Below are 20,301 nucleotides of genomic sequence, written 5' to 3' on the forward strand. Positions count from 1 at the left end.
TCCTATATAAAACTGTAGTGGAAAGGGCTGTTCTAACTTCTTATACAGAGTAAAAAAGAGCTTCAAACAGAAATAACAAATAATCTTGCTTCTGCACAGCACTGGTAATCCAGCTGTCAGAATGCACCCTGTTTTGCTGTCTGAATTTAAAGGTTTTAAAAAACCCCGAATACTGACAATGTTCCTAAGAAACATCACAAAAGGAAATAGGAGATTTCAGATTTCACCAACGTAAGTAGTTGACATCCCGCTCTGCTTTTAAGGATCAGTAGGAAACACATCACCAAGTACCTGAACTAATAACAGCCACACTCCTGCAATGTAAAACTCAACTTATGCTATGTCATACACTCCACAGAAATGCCACTGGTTTATTTGGCATGTGTAGTCATTCAATTTCAGTTTATACATACAGAATTTGTTGTAGTCTTCTAAGGGTAAATCTATTTCCATGTGAATGTTAATAGTGTAACTAAAGACCAGGATATACACTGAATCCTCAACATGAACACCTGTTAATTGCTGCCCAGTTCAAATATACTAGACACTTTACAGCTAAATGAAAAAGCAAGAGACATATTACTGTCTTGAAGTACGTAACATGAAGTATATTACTAATGCACAGTAAACAATGCTGTGTCTAAAGTAGTCAAAACAGCTCCACTTAACATATTATTACACTCCTCAGACTACTTATATAGATACTTGAACCCAAGTGCATTTCTGTTTTAGAAACAAATATTGTTTACTGTAAACACTTTCTGGACCAGTGAAATATTACAAACTACTAGGCTTGGTTGACTTACGTGGGAAAATGAAATAATTAATAGATGCCCTATGAGCTCTAAACATTCAGAAAAAGCAAGTCATAGAATAGCAGGGTTAGGGAACTTAGAATAAGAGTAGGTTACTGAATTCCACAATGCACTAGTTCCAGTGGCGGCTCAGCTACTGGAATTAATGAGTCTTGAAAAAAACAAAACAAAACATTTCCTCTCTGTTTACATCAACATGAATTCACCACTGTTAGGAGGGCAAGGACACAAAGCCAGGAGACTTTTTGTTTCTTCTGTTTTGAAAGGATCATATGACACAGTAGTAACTGCATTTCTTTTAAAGTCATGCTTCCCTCTCATAAATAATTCTCAAGTGTGCCTCAACAACTCAGCAAGCTCCTGTGAAATCCTCCCCCATCCCCACAAGCATATCACACACAGCTCTATAGCTGAGCTAACCACATCAGGCTTATTCTTCAAGAACCAAGATTTTCCTTTATATTTTTTTCCCTCCTCCGTCTCCCTAAATAGAATTATTTCCCAAGAGTAAAAAGATTTTCCTGGAGTCTCTTTCATGCTTTCACCAGAGAATATGCAGTACTTTGGCTACCTTTATTAACTACTCAGTATATTTTGACCCTTAAGTAAACAGCAACTTCAGTAAGTCTTAAGAGTATCACGCAGCTTTTTCTTCATTGCTTTTAAAAGGAATGCAATTTTTTGGAAGTTTTAATGACTTGAGCTTTGACCTACCCTAGCATATAATTAATCAGTGTGTGTGCTTTTGTGCATTTTCACAATTCAGACATAGCTTTTATATGGTCTGATTTGGTTATGGATTTTAAAATTATTTTTATTTGAAGTGCTGTCATGCTAAGAATTTGTTTCTAATTTCATTGTTATTTATTATGAAGGGCATCTACTAAAGGAATTTTAACAGATTGAGTTCATGTGACAAATGCCCCCTTTGCCTCCTCTCTCCCACACAAAAGATAAAACCAGTCCCAGTTTAAGTTGTTGCTATTTTGCTCTTCATATAATACATGAAGTAAGCTGAGGCTTTTCTGGGCTGTGAGTAACAACCCTCTGCCATAAGGTCTATTTGTGCTGTTTGCAAACATTCTGCTTGCATTTCCAAATTTGATACAGTGCCACTTCAGCCCAATTTCCCCTTAGTAGGAAAAAAAACCTCAGCTGCATGCCCTTAGCTAAATTTCCTGTTGCAGCTATTATTGTCCCCTCCCACAGGAGGAAACTTTTTACTCAAGGTCACCTTAATCTTCAATGAAAAAAAAGAAACAGAAACCTATCTTGGACCACTTAATATAGAATCATAGAATCATAGAATCATATCCAACCATAGTTAGGGTTGGAAAGGACCTTAGGATCATCAAGTTCCAACCCCCCTGCCATGGGCAGGGACACCTTACGCTAAATCATATCACCCAAGGCCTCATCCAACCTGGTCTTGAGCATTGCCAGGGATGGAGCATTCACAACCTCCCTGAGCAACCTATTCCAGTGCCTCACCACGCTAACAGGAAAGAATTTCCTTCTTACATCCAATCTAAACTTCCCCTGTTTAAGTTTTAACCCGTTACCCCTTGTCCTGTCACTACAGTCCCTAATGAAGAGTCCCTCTCCAGCATCCCTATAGGCTCCCTTCAGATACTGGAAGGCTGCTAGGAGGTCTCCACGCAGCCTTCTCTTCTCCAGGCTGAAGAGCCCCAACTTCCTCACCTGTCTTCATACGGGAGGTGCTCCAGTCCCCTGATCATCCTCGTGGCCCTTCTCTGGACTTGTTCCAACAGTTCCTTTTTAACAAATGAGTTAACAATTGTTAACACAAAGCTCTCCTTAATTCTTTAAATTCCATCACCTCATTCAAGCAATGGTGGACATCAATTTTCTTGCAAATAAAAGATGATCACTCAGCAATTCTCCATGTAACAAAGCCAGCCTGTCTTCCTTAGCACCCTCTCAGTTCAGGCTAGCCCTTACCTTGACCTTTTGGCCATTCTCTCTTCAGTCTTTGTGGATGAAATGCTTGTACTTCTTAGTCAAGATAGTTTCATGTGTGTACAACTTCCATCTTAAAGGAAGTTCTCACTGGCCTTCAAAACATGTCTCACCAGTACCAGCTTCCCTAAACTACTCTGCCTCTCTCATCTTCCTGCATTGCTTCTTTTTTCTTCCACTGTCTTTCAGATCTCCACAAAACATCTACCTCATGGCTTCTCTGTGCATGTCAGAAAGTTTTGCACTGAATTAGGCATATGCCCTAGATTCAAAGTGATAAATACAGCAAAAACAAATGCCAAGGGCAGCCTTTCTAATGATACTGAAATTATCCAGTGCATAATCCAGTGTATAGTAAGTAGTATTCACACTTGCAAACTACCTGATTTTTGAACACATGAACTTTAACAGAGAAACATTTCTACCCCGATAGCTCTGGGCTTCAGGAACTTGACACTGCAGCCTTTACTTCAATGCTGGATTGAAGGGAAATCACTCCACATCTTACTGCTGGATTCTGTGTTCACCAATACATTCATACAGCACTAGCTTTTGAGATAGGATGCAACAGCTTCATAAAATGAACTTGATTCTTTCCTCACAGCTCTGTAACAGGCATAAGTGGCAGGAGACACAAAATACGCTAGCCTAGCAGAGGGTAGAACAGTAAAGCTCCTGGCAGCTGAAAAAGTCCCTAAAGCCAGGCACTGCCCCTCAGGAGCTTGTCTAATTCATACTTATGGCATCCAGAGCAACCCTGAAACCAGGAGAGACAACAGATGCAAATCCCCGTATCTCCAGCTTCTCGTGAGGCTGTACGCATTGCAAATGCACAGAATCGAGCCCTATAATGTTTGTATTCACACAAACACAGAAATACACTGCTGAGAAGTAAAACTAATTTCTTTTTCTTTTAATTACTAAAAAAAGAGGATAGAGGAAAAGTTTCCTTTATGGTCTCTACAGAATTTTTGTGTTATAATGATTGATGGCTTTCCCTGGTCATTACTTCGTGCTTACTTTGCAAGACTGAGGGTAGATGTAAAAATTTACCTCAGCATCTCTGCAAGACGGGAGAAGTAGTATGCACAGTGCTTTGAAAGCACAAACTACAGCTTTAATGCCAGTTAAGAGTGGTAATGCACCATTACATTTAACACTAAGAGAGGTGCACAGAGGCACTCCTGTCCTTTGAATCTAGTGCTGTCCCATAAGTCTTCACACTCACTGTCACTAAGTAGCTACTGGAGGGAAAAAAAGATTCAACCTCAGAATCAAAGTTCAGGGAACTGAAGTATAAATTCACTGTTCACTCATAAGGCTTTTAATCATATGTTTAAAAAACAGACATCTATTAATCTCATTCAATATTTTGTGAAATCTATAAAATTTGCAAGCCCATAAACCCACTCAAGCATCCTTTCTCAGAAATAACAAGTGGTATTTCAACCCTGTGGTCACAAACAAAAGCTAGAATTTATTTCCTTTTTGTCTAACCATACCTTAAAAGAAAAAAAATAATCAGTTGTGATGATCTAGACCAAATGGTATGTCACAGCAGCCATCAGCTACTGCAACGCACAATTCAGAAGGGCTGTGTAAGCCACTCTAGAAACTGCATTCTTCCATTGATGGCTCCCCTGGCCTGAGCCACACAAGGCCAGGCATCTGAGCTAGTGAAGCTGTAGGCAGAAGAATATGACATGTAAAAGTCACTGCTATGATATACAATCAGGTTTAGTTTACTGACAGACTGAAATAATGGCTAAAGAGAGGAAGAATATGGAAGGAGGCTTAGGCTGTAATTTTCATCTTTCCAAAAGTGTATCAAATACAATACATAGATATCTGTTATAAAGGCAGCAAGTACATGTTAGGTAAACAAGTAGCTTGGCTTCACCTTTTTTAAAAAAACAAAAAAAAGCAACAACCTCCCCCTAGAAATAACAACTGAGACAAACCAAAGTTCCTAATAACAAGAACAGCTCTTGGTCCTTTACTTTGATGGTGTATTTAAGTTTAGAAACTGAATTATCAATCAGCTGTGAATTATTAGAGGCTGTTGAGCACAGTGGTCTACTGGAAGCCTCATTCAAAAAGCCTCACACATTTGCTTTGGAAGGCAAGACACCCTAATAGACAAACTAAAACTCAGTTCTAAGTTTGTGCACCACAGAGCTGCACTCTTGTTGCTTAATTTCATCCTTAATGCAGGCAACCCAGGAGTTATGTGGAGAACCTATTTTTACTGCATTTTTCAGTTCATCAGCCAGAGAACCTGGGAGAGCCCTGCTGATGGTAAACTCAAGAGTGTTCTCTAAATTTAGCATTCTCCAACTCAGACAGTTGTCTACCTCCTGTGGGCAGCCAAGTGGAGCCAGCCAGTCTTTACCACCTGTGGATTTTTGTCTATAGATGTATCTGTCAGGCTATTAAAAGGCAATTTTCCAGTTCCAGCTTGATCAGTGCAAAACATATCTTTGGTTGCATTCTGGTTAAGTCCACTATGAAAGATACACATGTGCATTTCCCTTACTTAGCAGAAGCCTTATCTTGGGATTTGTTAAATAGATGAGCTCAGAGGAGAACTCCCATAAAACCTGGAAAACTAGGGGAGAAGGAAAAAAAAAAACCAACCCACATCACAATAACCCTTGTCACGCCAGCAAATAATGCTGGCCAGCTTCCTGTACCTTTCTAACTACAGGAATGCATGCTTGCTGATTGACCTTGACACTACATTCATAATTGTTTTAATTTGGGCATTTTCCATCAGTTACATTGGCTCTTTTATGTAACCAAATGGATTTTACCAGGTTTTCCACACTAGTGTCTGAGGGATGTAATAGACAACTTCACTAATAACTCTGTTGGGAGGTGAATCTTACCTCTTGCTTTCCTTATGAGCAGTACACATTGTTTAATGATTGACTAACAGAAAGACAACCTTAAAATGTAGGCCCTAGAAGTGTATTTTGTATTACAAGTTTCACTGCTAAAACTGTTATTAGGAAGGAAGCACTTTGGGGAAGTTACAGACAGAATCATTAAATGAGTTAGCAAGACAGGGAAAACATTATATGGGGACTTGCAGGAACTCTACAATGCAGTTTACTTTTCAGAGTGCTTCATAAAAATACTGCTTGTAAGCTCACTTCAGAAGAATACTATTTTAAGCAAGACTCACTCTGCAGCAAGCAATAACTGGCAGCAGGAATGACCTGTGGCAGAGAAAAGCAAGCTTGTTCCTGCACTCCTGAATTTGAGTATTGATAGAGTGGAAGTGATGGAAAGTTTGTGGTTTTGAACAATATTAATCCATTTGTAGATTGCTTTATTTAATACCAAGTAATTAGAAAATAATTAAGATATGCTCAGTGACACTGAACATTTGTTTTTAAATCAAAGGCTGAATTTAGCAAGTACAATCCTGTTAATTACAGCTTCTCACTAATCAGATTGACTGTCTAAGGCAGTTACCCGATTCACAACTCTGTCCTTCACACCTCCCCATCACCATGTGTTTTATTATTAATGTCTGTCACCTAGTGAAATGTTTTCTCTGAACGTGGTATGGAGTAAGTATCTTCTCCAGGGTTATGCAAGAAAACTGTCAAGTTAGGAGTCAAGCCTCTGCCACTTGAGTCCTGCTTTAAGTGAATTAGCTTATAGATCCTCCTGTTCATACACTTAAAAGTGTGAAATTCATTAGAAATTGACCTACCAACCCATCTGCTTCTAGCCTTGTGACAGACAGGAGTGCATCCATCAAACACTTGTGTTTAGCAGATTTTATATTTGATTGTTTTTACCACAACAGTGGCAAACATTCAGCAGACAACACACTGGACACTACTGGAAAAAGCAGAAATGACTTCTTGGTGTAATTAATTAAATTACACTAATTAAAACATAAACAGATTGAAGTATTGATCTAAACCCTGAAGTTACAACATAAGGACAAAGTCTTCCAGTTGCATATAGAAACAATGCAAAATGGGTCTGAAGTGGTTAAAAACACCAGCAACAATTACTGCTTTGTGAAGAAATCTCACCTATCAAAAAAGCATTCTCTCTCCACTAACTTCCTCTTAAGTTCAAGAAAGGGAAGCAAACAGAAGCAGGCTAACACTGGTGCTTCCATGCTTTGAAGAGAAAGCAGCTCCCCTGGGTGTGAATACATCAGGAAATTAAATCAGCTCCCTCATTCCCCTAGCTGTCTCCTGATTACACCCCCAGTGTATCTCAGAGACAGCTAAGAATGTAACTCAAATAACTTATTTCAAATTCCATACAAGTTTTTTACCAGATACTGAGGAAAGCACAAACCCTCTGTCCAGTTTCTATGGGAGGTCTTTTTTAATTTTTACACGTATTTAAATGTTTACTTTCAATATGAAGTTAAATTTTCATCCAAAACCTATACAGCTGTTCCTACTACAGTCTAGTATGACTTACCTACATAAAAGCAGGAAAATGCATTTGACTGACTTCAAGTGAATTAGTTAAAATAAATTGAACCTCCATGTGGATATTTCTATTCATAATCGAAGTGAGCTTCATTTGATTAACTCTGTTTCCCTCCTTTGAAGCAATCTACATACAATTAAGCTCCTTTGATTCTGGATAAGTAAAACACATTAATTTGGCCTAATCCAATTAACCCACTTGCATTCAAGTTCATTTTCCTGGTATGTTCCCATGTAGAGCAATTTTAATACTCTTAAAATAATGTTCAGTTGAGTGCTATACACACATCACTTCATGTATATCGACTACACCTCATGCAAGAAAAACAAAATTGCTGGAACTCCTACTCAAAGAGTCATGCCTTTAACCCTTTTCCCACTTACCTTTCTCACATTATAAAAGTCTCGATGGGGATTACTCTTTAATTCTTTAAATTCCGACATTTCATTCAACATCTCATGTAAACTAAACTTAGATTCTAAAAAGTTAAGCCTCCGATGACAATATGTTTTTCTGTAAAAGAAAACACAAAAGTCAACTTAAAACTATTTCTATTTTAAGTTCAGAAAGAACTTGAAAGTTTTCACAATAACTTTTTAAATTTATTTTATGAAGACCAAGAGAAATCCATTCTTCTTATACTACTGGTTAGCAATCAATAGCCAATATAATTTCAGACCAACTCTCAAACAGAACTCTACAGAACTGTTATGTCCTTTAAGTACTCCAACTATTTATCACTGCATCTGTGCATATAATGCGTTTTTTTCAATAATGAGAGAGAAAACATAAAGCCTGTAATCAAATGTGATGTCAACTGCTACAACTCTGAAACTATACCTTCAATAGAGCAGATCACCTCATATATAACAAACCACCAGCAATCCAGACTACAGATCACTATGAGTATCAAAAAAAAAACACAACAACAATAACAAAAATCCAAACAACTCCCCAGGTTATTTGCTGTTTCAATGTGAAAAGCTTTTTAAGAAGCTAAGCTATGATCCAGTACACTTACATTTTTTATGCCTTAAAACACATATATTGTGTAGAAATACCTTTTTTCTAAAATATTTTCTTTTGCTCTTCTTTGAAAAAATCATGCATTTTTGTTCCTGCTTGCCTACTTTCATCTTCCGTTATGGTTCTCCTTCTATTTTTAACCAATGACATGTTTTTTCCCTTCACCATTTGTCAATTCTTAGAGAATCTACAATATTTTTGTAGCACTAGTAAGGTAACAGCCTTCTTTTTTCTGCTTTATTGTTGACAGTCTCTCCTGAGTGGGACACAAATCCCATCATGCACTTGAAAGTCCAATTCAAACACAGTCTCATTGTATCCGATATTGATCAAAAACACATTTGCCCACTGCAGGAAGTCTTTGTTGGGTTTTCTATTATTCAAGACACTGAAAAACTGAGGAGAACAGGTGAGACTTTCACCAGTTAAAGAACAGTAAAGTTTAAAGAGTAATGGGTTCTTGATCTCCAAGCAGCCCCAAGTGTGACAGACATAAATGGCAGGAAAGCACCTGCTACAAACAGGAAAACAATACCACATAAAAAGCTTATGCTCTTTACTTCCAGGATGACTGGACTCTTTGCTTTTGGTTTGTGTGTATTTATCAGGAAATGTGAATCACCCTGCAAGAGCTTAATCTGAAGAAGTGAAAGGAGTAGATAACTGCTGCATTCACAAAGGTGCTAGGTGTTCTAACATCCTCCAAGGCCCTTCTTACGGCTCCCTGATAAACACTGTTAACAAAAGCTGCAAAAAGAAGGGTCTTCACTATGACTTGTGTTTCAACTTCTTCCTCCTTGTTCTTTATCTTCTCAGTAGCTGTCTCTTGGAATGTAACATGCTGAAATTGGAAATGCATTTCCCCACTGCATACTGTAAACAAAGCATAATCAAACTAGCTTTGATTTGGAGCAGCAGTGCTGATAATGCTGACAGAAACATAGGCTTTTGCTCTTGAAAAAGCCCTTAGGGAATCAGGCAGTTCTGTTCAGCCCATCTGCTTTGTCACTATCAATATGCAAGGCAGACAGATCACGCTGCAGGTGTCAGACACAGAGTCAAAGGGAAAGAATGCACCAGGTGCGACTAACTTGTGACATTGTAAGTGATGATCTTCCACTGGCAGGACTAGAAATGTAGTGCTGGCAGGCAGGGCAAATAGTTCAAACAACAGTCAGATTCCTGCTTAGTTCCACCTAAGGGTGGATTCTTTTCCTTTCCCAGTGTTGAGGCCATGAGAAACCCTGATGGTTCCAGTCCTCAGCTGGGAAGTAAACTGAAAAACCTGGATGTACATGTTCTCATTATGTACTGGACAAGGACATTGCTTTGTCATGAGTGTGTCAGTGATTATTCTAGAGTTGTTAAGTTTCTAGTTTTTAGAGATTTCCCAGGAGTTCGACAGTTCTGGGAAATTTCAGACCTATTTTGATTGTGCGTGTGTGGATCAGTTTTGCAACACATGAGCAGTTAATTCACATCTGGAACAAATCACACTGAATATTTATGTTTGTGAGCTGTTCTGTATGCTCTACAAATGCAGGGTTTCTCTTCATGCACCAGGAGTAGAACGGACATGAAGAAATTCCAGACAACTGTTCAAAACCCTCAAATTCAGTACAGGCCAAAACAAGAGGCAAGGTTCAAGTTTCAGTTTCCATGCCTCAAGAAGTTTGGATGAGATCTGACTCCAGTGGGAACATTTGGCCAATTTCTTGCTTCTCTGTTAACTGCTTCTCATTTTGCCACGGTCGATGTAGATAAACTAAAGAAATTAAATATATCTGTACTTGGCTTTTTTTTTTTTACTTTTAAGTAACGCTTAAAACAAAACAGTACTTTATAATGAGTATACTGAGGAATTAGATATTGCAAAAGTGAGAAGTATTAAAAGGTAACCAGCAGCCTGAAGGGACAGAGAAGAAAGAAACATACGTTGGACCATCTGCAATTAGAGCAAGAACGTGGCTCAGGTCAAGGGTATATGTCTCAAGGTCAGGATATGGCAGACTCCGAGGCTCATTGAGTTCCATCATTTCTTTGTTATCGTAAACAAAGGGAATGCCACCTTTTATCTTGATAACATAATCCAAATTGTCTGGAGCATCATCAAGATTGTAAGGATCTTCATTTTCTTCTGGGGGTGAATGGAAATCTGGAAATAAATTTACATTGCATTTAGAGAAAATAGCTTGCATAAAAAGCAAAGTAATTACAAAAAGGACTTTTCGCTTCTATAATGTTTCATTTCAAGAAGATCTTAATTTTCCTATTAAATTCACATTTTCAGTTACTATAAAAGATCTGTTGTCACAACACAGCTTTATTCTTACAAGCTTTAATTGCAGTCTCTAAGCTAAGTGCCTACCTTATTTCAAATATCATACATTAGAGTTCTCTGAATCAATGTCTAAATATATTTAATACTATTTTTTATTAATGTATGACAGCACAAGTTTCAAAGTAAGTTTTCAGAAAGACTGAAATCTCTCCTTTCCACAATCCAATGAGCAGGAAATCACTTCTGACTCGGTGCTTCTCACTCTGACCAAGGCACTGGTTGGTTTGTAGGGTTTATTTGGGTTTGGTTTGTTTTCCTGTGTTTTTATTGGTTGGTTGGTGTTTTTTGTTTTTTTTTTTTGGCGGGGGGGGAGGGTTGGTTGGTTGTGATTAGGGTCTGTCTTTGTTTGCTTTTTTTAAATAAAACTCCTTTTTTTTTTTTTTTAGTAGAACCAAGAAGTGTAGAAGCCAGGGATAGAAAAACACAACTACAGTTTTCCCATTGGCCTTCTGATCATGACCAAAATCATAAAGTACCAGAAGCACAGTTGGGATTTGTTCAGTGCAGTTTTATAATCCCTTTAAAAAATAACAATTTGGGGTTTTTCTTCTGAGAATCAGGTTAACGCACACACTTCTGGGAGATTCAGCTTATGTGAACACTTAAACACTATTGCTCATGTTCGGGAATTTTCAATGCTGTTTCTACAATATCTTACCACTGCAACCAGCACAAAGTATGTGCCTCAACCACATTTATGTCGACTTAACTGCGTTGTTGGGCTCAGACTTGTCAGGCTACTTCTTTTACCTATTCAGCTAAGCCAAGACAAAAAAATAATTAACTGGTCCTTTTATTCACTTAAAGCACCTGAATGTATGGTATAAATATTAGAGATAAGAATGGTATCAGTCTGTAACTATCCATCTCAAACTTGTGCCAATTAAGATACTGTGTAATGAGATAGGAAGTTTAAAAATGATAACCGCAAATAAGTTATTAACTTAATTCTAGCTTGAAAATATCTCCCTGCCAGCTGTTCCAAAATATCTTTCCTGTTTTGAATATTCTTTACATTCTTTCTGCATAATAAAGGCTTGAGAAACATGTTAATTCATTCACCCTCTTTAAACCACTGAGCTAGAGGGTACTTGATTTAATATGTCCCTTTATAGCTTAGAATACATTAAAAAACAATATGGACACATCTACAGTGGCACATCTGTACAGACCAAAGGTTACTCCTCACACACAAATCCAAAACTAGCAGTGACAACAGTTTAATGCACAAGCAAAGCTTTCAACACACAACCCACCTAAGAGACAAATATCACTTATGACATTTATAGTGGGGAATATAGTCAACCTAATAAGTCTTGTTGAGTGATGAGAGTTTATTAAACTGGGCAGAATGCCCAACAAATACAACTATACAGCTTTCAGCCTTGACCTGGTAAGTGTACCATGACTGTGAAATTACTGACTCTGGGCTTGCTAACTGGCATGTCTGTACCGTGCTTCAGTTTACAATGAAGATGAGCTCATAATCCCTTTAATTTCAGTATGCCAAGATCAGGATAAATGACTCTTCACTTCAAACCATACCCATATAGCTTCTTCCTGGAGCTACACAAGTGTACTCCTTACAAAAATAACAAACAAAACAAAAATATCAATAAGCATCTACTGTGTGGGGTTTTATCTTTTGACAGCTTCAAAGTTTCAGATTAGACACAGTATTTATAACTCAGGTCCATCAGTAATTCTCCACCACTACTAACAGAATAAACTACAGAGGCAAAGACACTCAGAAGAGACCATCACAAAAATCCAACTTACCTTTATGACAGAAGTGCATGGGTTTAATTCTACATTTTTAAAGAGAACAAGGATATTCACCTGGATACACTTCATCTTCAACCCTCCATTTTTCATCTTGCATGCTACACAAATACTGAGATGTTGTTCTTGGGAAGCGATGGTAGGCAAGACGAGAATACTTTTCTCGAATGAGAAGAGCTTTCACGAGGCTCTTGGCAGCTTGTTCATAATCCTCAACTGTAACCTGAAAGGAAAGCCTGAATAAATACTGACAAAAACAAAACAGCAGTTTTAGCAACAAACTGAATCCACGCCAATAACAAGGAGACTGCATTTCCAGAAAGGTTAGTGTATCCGGCTTGACAGTATGGACCTTGCCCAAAGTCTCAGGAAGCCAGTGACAGAAACAGAATCCAAATACAATGTGCAAAATACACTTTTTTTCCTCCTAGAGTATATTACCCATTTACTGAATGCCTGATTATGCTTTTATCATAAAAAACTAAATCCAATATATAAAAAGTATAAAACGACCTGACCTTGACTTTAACTGTTTCACAAATTGGTATGTTCACAAGGCAATTTACAGTTTGTGGCAGGGAGCCACACACTGTCATGTCACACTTTACATACATTAGCTGCCCATGGTTTGGCATTCACCCTCCTCCCCCCAACATAAAAAAGGTTTCTTACCCCTGCACAGTAGTCCCCACTAATTGAAACTCTCTGAAATTCTGGTACATTGTATGGCACTTGAACTGGCAGAAAAGCACTTGGAACGACTGGTGTTGCAGGAGACAGAACAGGATTGGCCGATGGCGCTTTCCATTCCTGAGATGGAATTTGTAATGACAAAGACTGGGATCGAATCATCTTGAAACTTTTCTTCCTAGAAATTCATGGTATAAAGCATAAGAATAAGCCATGGTATAAAATGCTGAATACACTGGAAAACTGATTGCAGCAAAGAAATTTGAAATTTTACAAACGCTATCTCTCATACCACAGGAAAAAAAATATTAGCCACAAAATATTTGTGCTTGTAGCTTTTTTCTATTGACATTTCACATGACATTGATACACACAATTGCACTTATCCTCCACATGAACACAATATGACAGAATTTATTTACAATCCCTGTAAGATGCCCTACATTTATTTTTTTCTTCTTACAAATTTAGCCATTTAGTGCCCTGAGGGAAGGAATGGACTTGTGTATCAAAGCCATGCTATATTACTCTGATAACTAATATTAGCCTTTTGCTCAAGTCTCACCAAACACTGCCTAAGGAATGGCTACGTGCTCATCTTTTTTCTCACAACTTTAACCGAATGACTACATATGAAATTTTGATGCAACTGTGACAGACGCTTACCTCCAACAAATCAGCTAAAAAAAGAATGTTGTATTTCTCTGTGAAGTAATATCTCAAGTGAAGGTTTTGAGTATCTCCAAAAATTTAATTTATTTTTCTTACTCAGTTTACATTTATTTAAATGTATTTTAAATACTCATACAATAAGTAAGTATGTTATAAACTAGTTGTGACATCCTTTTCACACTGTGGAAGTAGTTCCTTGTTTTATAAACTAGATGCCAAAATGTTAAAATGACAGTAAAACCACTAAGAAAAAAAAAGGAATACTGGAATACTCTCTGGAAGTTGCATATTCTGTGAAATTCTGAAGAATAAGAACATGGAGTGCTGATACAATTAATACCCTGATTAAATTCCACCCTCTCTTAAGTACTTGTAGCCACCTTAGAAATCAGCATGAAATTCTTGAAAGGCAGTGCTGGATCAACTACGACTGAAACCAAAAGAAGTTATAATCATGAAACTGTCCTTGAAGTACACTTCAGTCCCGCAGGACAGGGATGAATACTTGTTCTGTTCCCACTTGTAAACATAATATCCCACTTCCCACAGCTAAACTGGTACAAAAGTTGAGGTAGTTTGACAGAACATATTTCTGCAAGACAGTTTCCCAAATTAGAAGTGAAACTTACTAAATTCAGGAGGAAATAGATACCAAACAGTTGTTTGAATGAAAACATCTAGTTTTCCCCTTCTGTGCTTGCTTATGTCTATGAACATGCCAACTGGGAAACCCACTTGCACAATTCAAGACCAGAAGTCTCAGCCTGTATCATCAGTGTGTCATACCTTAACTAAATTAACTCTTCTCCCTTCTGTTCCAGAAATATGATGCCAAGCATCGCCCAACTGATTGTCTGCAGCTAACCTAGTGCATGTGTTTAGCTATCACTTTCAAAAGGTTCTTTGTTTGCTTGCTTTTCGAAGAGTCTGTATATGTCCAAGCCATTTGGTGTCGGGCTGCTGCTGAGCTCATGTGACTCTAGGGAATAGTCCAGCCAGTCCACTGAAGTTCAGATACTGGAACAGCCTGACACCAGGATAAGGCCACCTCTTTTACAGGAGGTTTACCTTCATTACATTCATGGGTGGACTGGACTTTTTTTTTTTTTCCCTGAGAAAATTCAAGATGTGTGCTTTTCTGACTAATAGTCGTTAGATTTTATCTAGTTAAGGAGTTAAGGAAACCTACAAATAACCTCATTATGCCAATAGCACTTTTCACCTTCTCCCTTGATGTTAAATGTGATGTCTTTGCTTTCATCTATTTTTAAGGAGACTAAAAGAAATATCATACCACTGTCATTTTCTCTGTGACAAAATTTTCTGGTTTTCCAAATTAAACTAGAATAAAGGGGGAAGCAGAAAGTGTTTCTTTTTCTGACTCAAGTCTTTGGGTTGTGTTCATTTCTACCCAGCTATGCTGTCTGTTAAACCTACATAAGCAGTATCCATGCTATTGCCGGAAATGCAGCTGAGACAACCTCACCAATCCAACCTCTCTAGGACTCATCCCCACACCTTCTGCACAGCAGAGGGTAGTACACAGGCGCCCTTGGTACCTGCTGCTGAACTTTCTCTTGAAGTATTAAGAGGCAGGATGTTATTTGCCAGTTATTTCAATATTAACTCAACCCCATTTAAAAAAATGTTTTCCACTAAGAAAGAAACTACTGAACAAACCTTTTAGCTGTTTCCGCAGACTGTTGTTCTGCCAGTTCCTTCTGCAGCTCCCTTTCCTTGGCCTCTTTCTGCCCAATAGGGCAGTCTTCAGGCACGGTGAATAGTGACAATGCATCTTTGCTATCTTCTTCTCGGAGAACTTTAGCAAATACTTTCTCTGCTAGAAGTCGTACGTGCTCATCAACCTCAGAGATGTTCAGCTTTGGAAACTGTCTGGGCATCTCAGCTAATAAGGAAGACAGTTGACAAAGTTATAACTACAAGAATAAAGATGTGTGAGACTGGGGGGGTTTCATGGTACACCTATCAAAATTAAGAGCTTAGAGCAAAAGCAGAATAAAGTAGAACAGCTACACAGAATTTAAACCAGTATGCAGTACACAAGAACCATAAGTATCCACCAAGAATCTTTACTTGTGTAGCCATGCTAATTTGTAAATCAGCCACTTCTTGGTCTTAAGACATTCTTAAGATATGTATGACAGATTTGCCAGTAGATTCCACTTACTTGCATTGCCAGGCTATATTATTTGTGATATAATGTATACATAGCTGTACATACTTGCACTGAACTTGGAAATCACATCCACCCAGTTGCCTGCCCTGCCCAGTGACTTTGAACGAATTTGAGAGCCACAAACAGGTTAGAAGAGCAGTTTGCACATTTCTACCTCATTCCATCCTTTCCACAAATAAGAAAGTCATGGAACTGCTTTGAAGTAAAATGCTTGCACAACAGGAGCAAATATGGTGTGACTTCTCCCACCTCCCCCCCCATTTGTTTTCAGCACTTTGTATCCTGCTTTTGAATTGTATGTGGGAAGCAGACAGGATATGGGCTTTATACATATCTGGTAGCATTCTGGAGGGGAAAAAAATACAGGCTTTGTAAGCCACTGACCAGTATTATTCATTATGTATTATAAAGCTTTTTGAATGCCTTCAGTATGATGGAGCTTGTAACAAATAAGATTAAATTCTTATTACCAAAGTTAAAAATAGCGATGAACATGTCACAACAAATGGATCCAAGCACTGTCAGAATGTGATGAAGTCTGGGTCCAAAACTGGCATTTCACAATCTTTTGGTTACAAAAACACAAGCATATTTTATAAGATGATATTCATTTACATAGTGATGTATGCTGAAAGTGAGCATGACAGTTTTTAATCGCTCCAGACATAACTTATCAGGGCCACCACTACAGCATTTCTGCAGGCATGCTGCAAGTTTCAGATGTTGATATGTGATCCTTTTGATATGTGATCCTGTTGTTTTCAGCCTAAAAGATTCTAATTAATGTCCACCTGTTTTCAAAGTTGCCTTGAGAACACTTGTGCTTTTATTCTAAAAGCAAATACAGATGAAAAGTTGACAAGAGATATACTGGCCCATAAATGGGCCATAAACATGGCAATGTAAGGAACATCTACATTATTTTGTATTCTTATTTTGTAAGAACTATCTCACATCCCAGCAGAAAAATATCACTGGTTTTAAAGAACTATGGATCTGACTCTGCAGCTTTTCTGCCTGGAAAGTATTTGTTTTGCAATTAGCATTAAGTCTTCATAAAATCAAGTACAGCTACATAAGAAACATAAAAATACCTACATATTTGGCTGAATGATTCAATGACAATGCAGTATGATGTCTCAAGAGCATCCAAACTTAGATTCAGTTTCTCAATTTCAAAACTCAATGAAGTCATGGGAGTCTTTCCACTGACCTCAGTGTACACAGTTGTCAGCAACAGTAACTGCCACACATGCAGTTCCCAGCAACAAGGGCCACTTTAGCCATTTCAGCCATGCAAGAACTTGACCACATTAAGAGTGCTAGCAATAATAGTAAAATGTGGAATTATAATGCTTCTCCTGGTTCTAAGTCAACAATCAAAACATCTTCACTACTAGCTAAGACAGGAAAAATCAACTGGTTGTATGTTTATCTCTGGCTGAGCATTTGCCTAGTGTAAGTCAACTTTCTCTTAGAGAACTGTAACCAGAAACAAAATGCAGTCAGAACCACATTGCATGAGCAATCATACTATATTTTAAATCTTTACAGTAATACCTAAGTCAAAATGAAGTGATACAAGTACAGTATTCTACCAAGACCAAAGTGTTAGGTATTTTTTCTTTCTTACAGAACCTGATCTCATGCTCCCCACTCAAACAAATGTGAGACCAGGGCACAAAACACTTTGAAAGGTAGGTTCACCCACATCACTGCTACTTTATGTCACTGAAATGAGCTTAATAAACCTAAAATAGTCATGAGGCACTTGACACAATACTCATGCAAGCTATGCCACCCTGGACTGCAAAAGCGATGAGAATCTTGTATCCAGTATCCTTCTATACAAATGCTGTCCTTTACCCAAGGTGAGCAACTGGGAGAGCAACAGCTAGACATACTAATGGGATAGGAAGGGGGTATGAATGCCATCCAGCAACCAGCAAATGCTCTTTTCCTAAACCACTCTCACAGAAAGACTGCTTAGTTGTTCTTTGGTTCTGCACCTTTGTAGAAGAAAGCCACTGAAGCATACTGCATAAAAAAAAATAAATGATGGAATGATTATTTTAAAAGCAACTATTGATCAGGAATGTAATGGGCTTGAATATATAATGAGCACACACCATGAAAACAGGAACGACAACCGCCGCCGCCTTCAAACCCCCACGTATAGCCAGCTGACACCGCAGGGAGCCGCATCCCGTCACCGCGAGAAGGTGGGGCCCGGCCGGGCCATGGGGCGCAGGAGCCCGGTCACGGCCGCCTCGGGTCCGTTCCCGCTAGGGCGGCTGCCAAGGTCACCACCACTACCCCGGCCCAGGCCGGCACGGCGCTGCCGCCCGCCTCGGGACTTACCTAGTGCCCCGGAGAAAGCCATGCTGGGGCAGGGGTGGGTCGCGCCACCGGCGCTCCCGACGGATGGAAAGACTCTGTCAGAAGCCGCTGCCGGCGGAGAAGGAGACGGCGGTAGGGAGGAGCTGCTCCCGCCAGATGCCGCCGCTCCCCTGTGCCGCATTCCCCCACCGGCGGGCCGCCCGGCCGGCCACCCCGATACCGCAGTGCCGCGCCGCCCTTTCCCCGGCCCTTTATGGCCGCCACGGCCCCCGGGCGGAGAAGCCCGCCTGCCGCGTCCCCGGCCCCACCAGGGCGGCCCCCTGCTTCCTGGGCAGCAGCATCAGGGCCCGGGGAGGCTCCGCAGCAGGTGGGGCCGGCAGCTGGCGGAAGGAGGGCACTAAGGTGGGGGGCGGCGGGCACAGTGTGCAGCGTCGGGCCGGGCGAAGCGCCAGCCGCAACAACGACCCCCGGCTCTCTGCCCGCGGGTCCGTTGGGGTGGGGGGTGCTCCCCGCCCCAGCCCAGCCCAGCTCTGGCGAGCGGGGCGCGCGTCGCGGGGGGCCGTTAACGGTCGCCCTGACTGGGCGGGGCGAGGGGGCGCGCGCCCTGTCCGTACCTCACTGAGGAGACTCCCGCCCAGCGGCGGCGGTTGTTTCTCTCTGGAGGAGACAGCCGCTGCGGGCACTGCCCGGCTCCGCTCGCTCCCTCCCTCGCACCTGCGAGAGTGGGGGGGGCAGGGACGGCGCCTCCCCCTTGGGGCCGTGGCTTCAGCGGGAGCCGGAGGAGCGGAGGGAAGCCTTGTTCCGCCGCTTCCCCTTCGGAAGCTTCAGGACAGAAGTCGCTCTGTCACATGTCTCCACGCCGGTGTAGGAGAGGGCTACCCGGGCCGCGCCGCCTCGGCCCTCCTCAGCCCCCCTCGGCTGCGGGACGCCGCGTGAGTGCCGCCTTCACAAGCGCTCGTTTCAAAACTCCTTTTCAAAAAGCGCTTCAATGTAGAAAACTTTGGTCTGAGACCAGAAAGTCGTGAGGTTGGTGCAAAGATGAAACCCGATAAGTAAGTTTGCTGGCGGTGTATCCGTATCAGACTTTTTCTCAGAAATGTCCGCCCTTCAGCGTAGCGACACGGCTCAGGTGTTTATGTGTGTTTTTTTTAAATAAACTTACCGGATAAAGAGCTCAAGACAAATAACTGAAGGTCGAAACAAGCATGAGTAAGCAGGAATGAGGATCATATAAGGATCATATTATGTAAAATAATTTGACCTTATTTTGAGATATTTTGGGCCCTGAAGTTGAAAGGTTTACGGATGTTTATGGTAAATTTGGGTTACAGTACTTGGAGTCTAACCTGAAGACATTTAAATATAAAAGTATCTGTACAACACAGGGAAGCACTGGGAACGTAGTGACTGAAGAACAAGGCTATTTATGTAATGAGCAGGGTAGAAGTAGATCTCACAAAATGCGTGAGGAATCAGGTGGTTCTGTGGTAAGTGTGCTGTCCCCGTGTCCTCCCAACTTGGTACACGAAAAAATGTTCCATGTGTAAATCTCAGAAGTTTTTGGCTTCAGAAATTCCTTTACTTCCCACAGCTGGTGAAGAAATGGAAGTGAAAAGAAAAGTAGGTAACCATACAAATTTTGAGTTGCAAAGAAGAGCTGCAAAAGTTTGCGTAGTCTGAATTGCAAATAAGGGCAGATATTTTGACTAGTATCAACACGATCACCTTCATGTACTCATAAAAAAAGATAAGAATTATGGCCACAGCTGTTGTTTGAAACATGTACCAATCCAAAGCATTTGAAAATGAGTCACAAGCAATTTTTTTTTTATTTTAAAATAATAATTCTACTACTAAAAAAAAAAACCCAAACCCAACATTGTTTCTTAGCTTGGGAAAAAAGGTTGTACTGCATGTCCATGTTTCTCCCACTCTGAATGTCTTCATCAGCTTCATCACCCAGACAAGCCATCTGCCACCCGGAAACT

General features: G+C 40.0%; 1 protein-coding gene across 4 annotated transcripts in view; it reads right to left on the reverse strand.

The window, feature by feature from the left end:
* AMPD3 (adenosine monophosphate deaminase 3) overlaps nucleotides 1-20,068 on the reverse strand; it is a 35,637-nt gene extending 15,569 nt beyond the window's left edge. The window contains exons 1-6 of one of the 4 annotated variants that reach the window (XM_061462930.1): nucleotides 18,928-20,068; nucleotides 15,457-15,682; nucleotides 13,087-13,282; nucleotides 12,472-12,637; nucleotides 10,227-10,446; nucleotides 7,649-7,778 (exon numbers count right to left, since the gene is read on the reverse strand). In XM_061462930.1, the coding sequence (XP_061318914.1) occupies nucleotides 7,649-7,778; nucleotides 10,227-10,446; nucleotides 12,472-12,637; nucleotides 13,087-13,282; nucleotides 15,457-15,677 (933 nt within the window). In that variant the 5' untranslated portion in view covers nucleotides 15,678-15,682; nucleotides 18,928-20,068. Of the gene's footprint in view, nucleotides 1-7,648; nucleotides 7,779-10,226; nucleotides 10,447-12,471; nucleotides 12,638-13,086; nucleotides 13,283-15,294; nucleotides 15,433-15,456; nucleotides 15,683-18,334; nucleotides 18,875-18,927 lie in introns of those variants that run through there. The other 3 variants (XM_061462929.1, XM_061462931.1, XM_061462932.1) reach the window with 3 other exon arrangements.
* Nucleotides 20,069-20,301: the final 233 nt, after the last annotated feature.

Source organism: Pezoporus flaviventris, unplaced genomic scaffold (assembly GCF_033815535.1).
Source record: "Pezoporus flaviventris isolate CSIRO_AGI_PZ_B2104156 unplaced genomic scaffold, CSIRO_AGI_Pfla_v1 ptg000036l, whole genome shotgun sequence".
Classification (NCBI taxonomy): domain Eukaryota; kingdom Metazoa; phylum Chordata; class Aves; order Psittaciformes; family Psittacidae; genus Pezoporus; species Pezoporus flaviventris.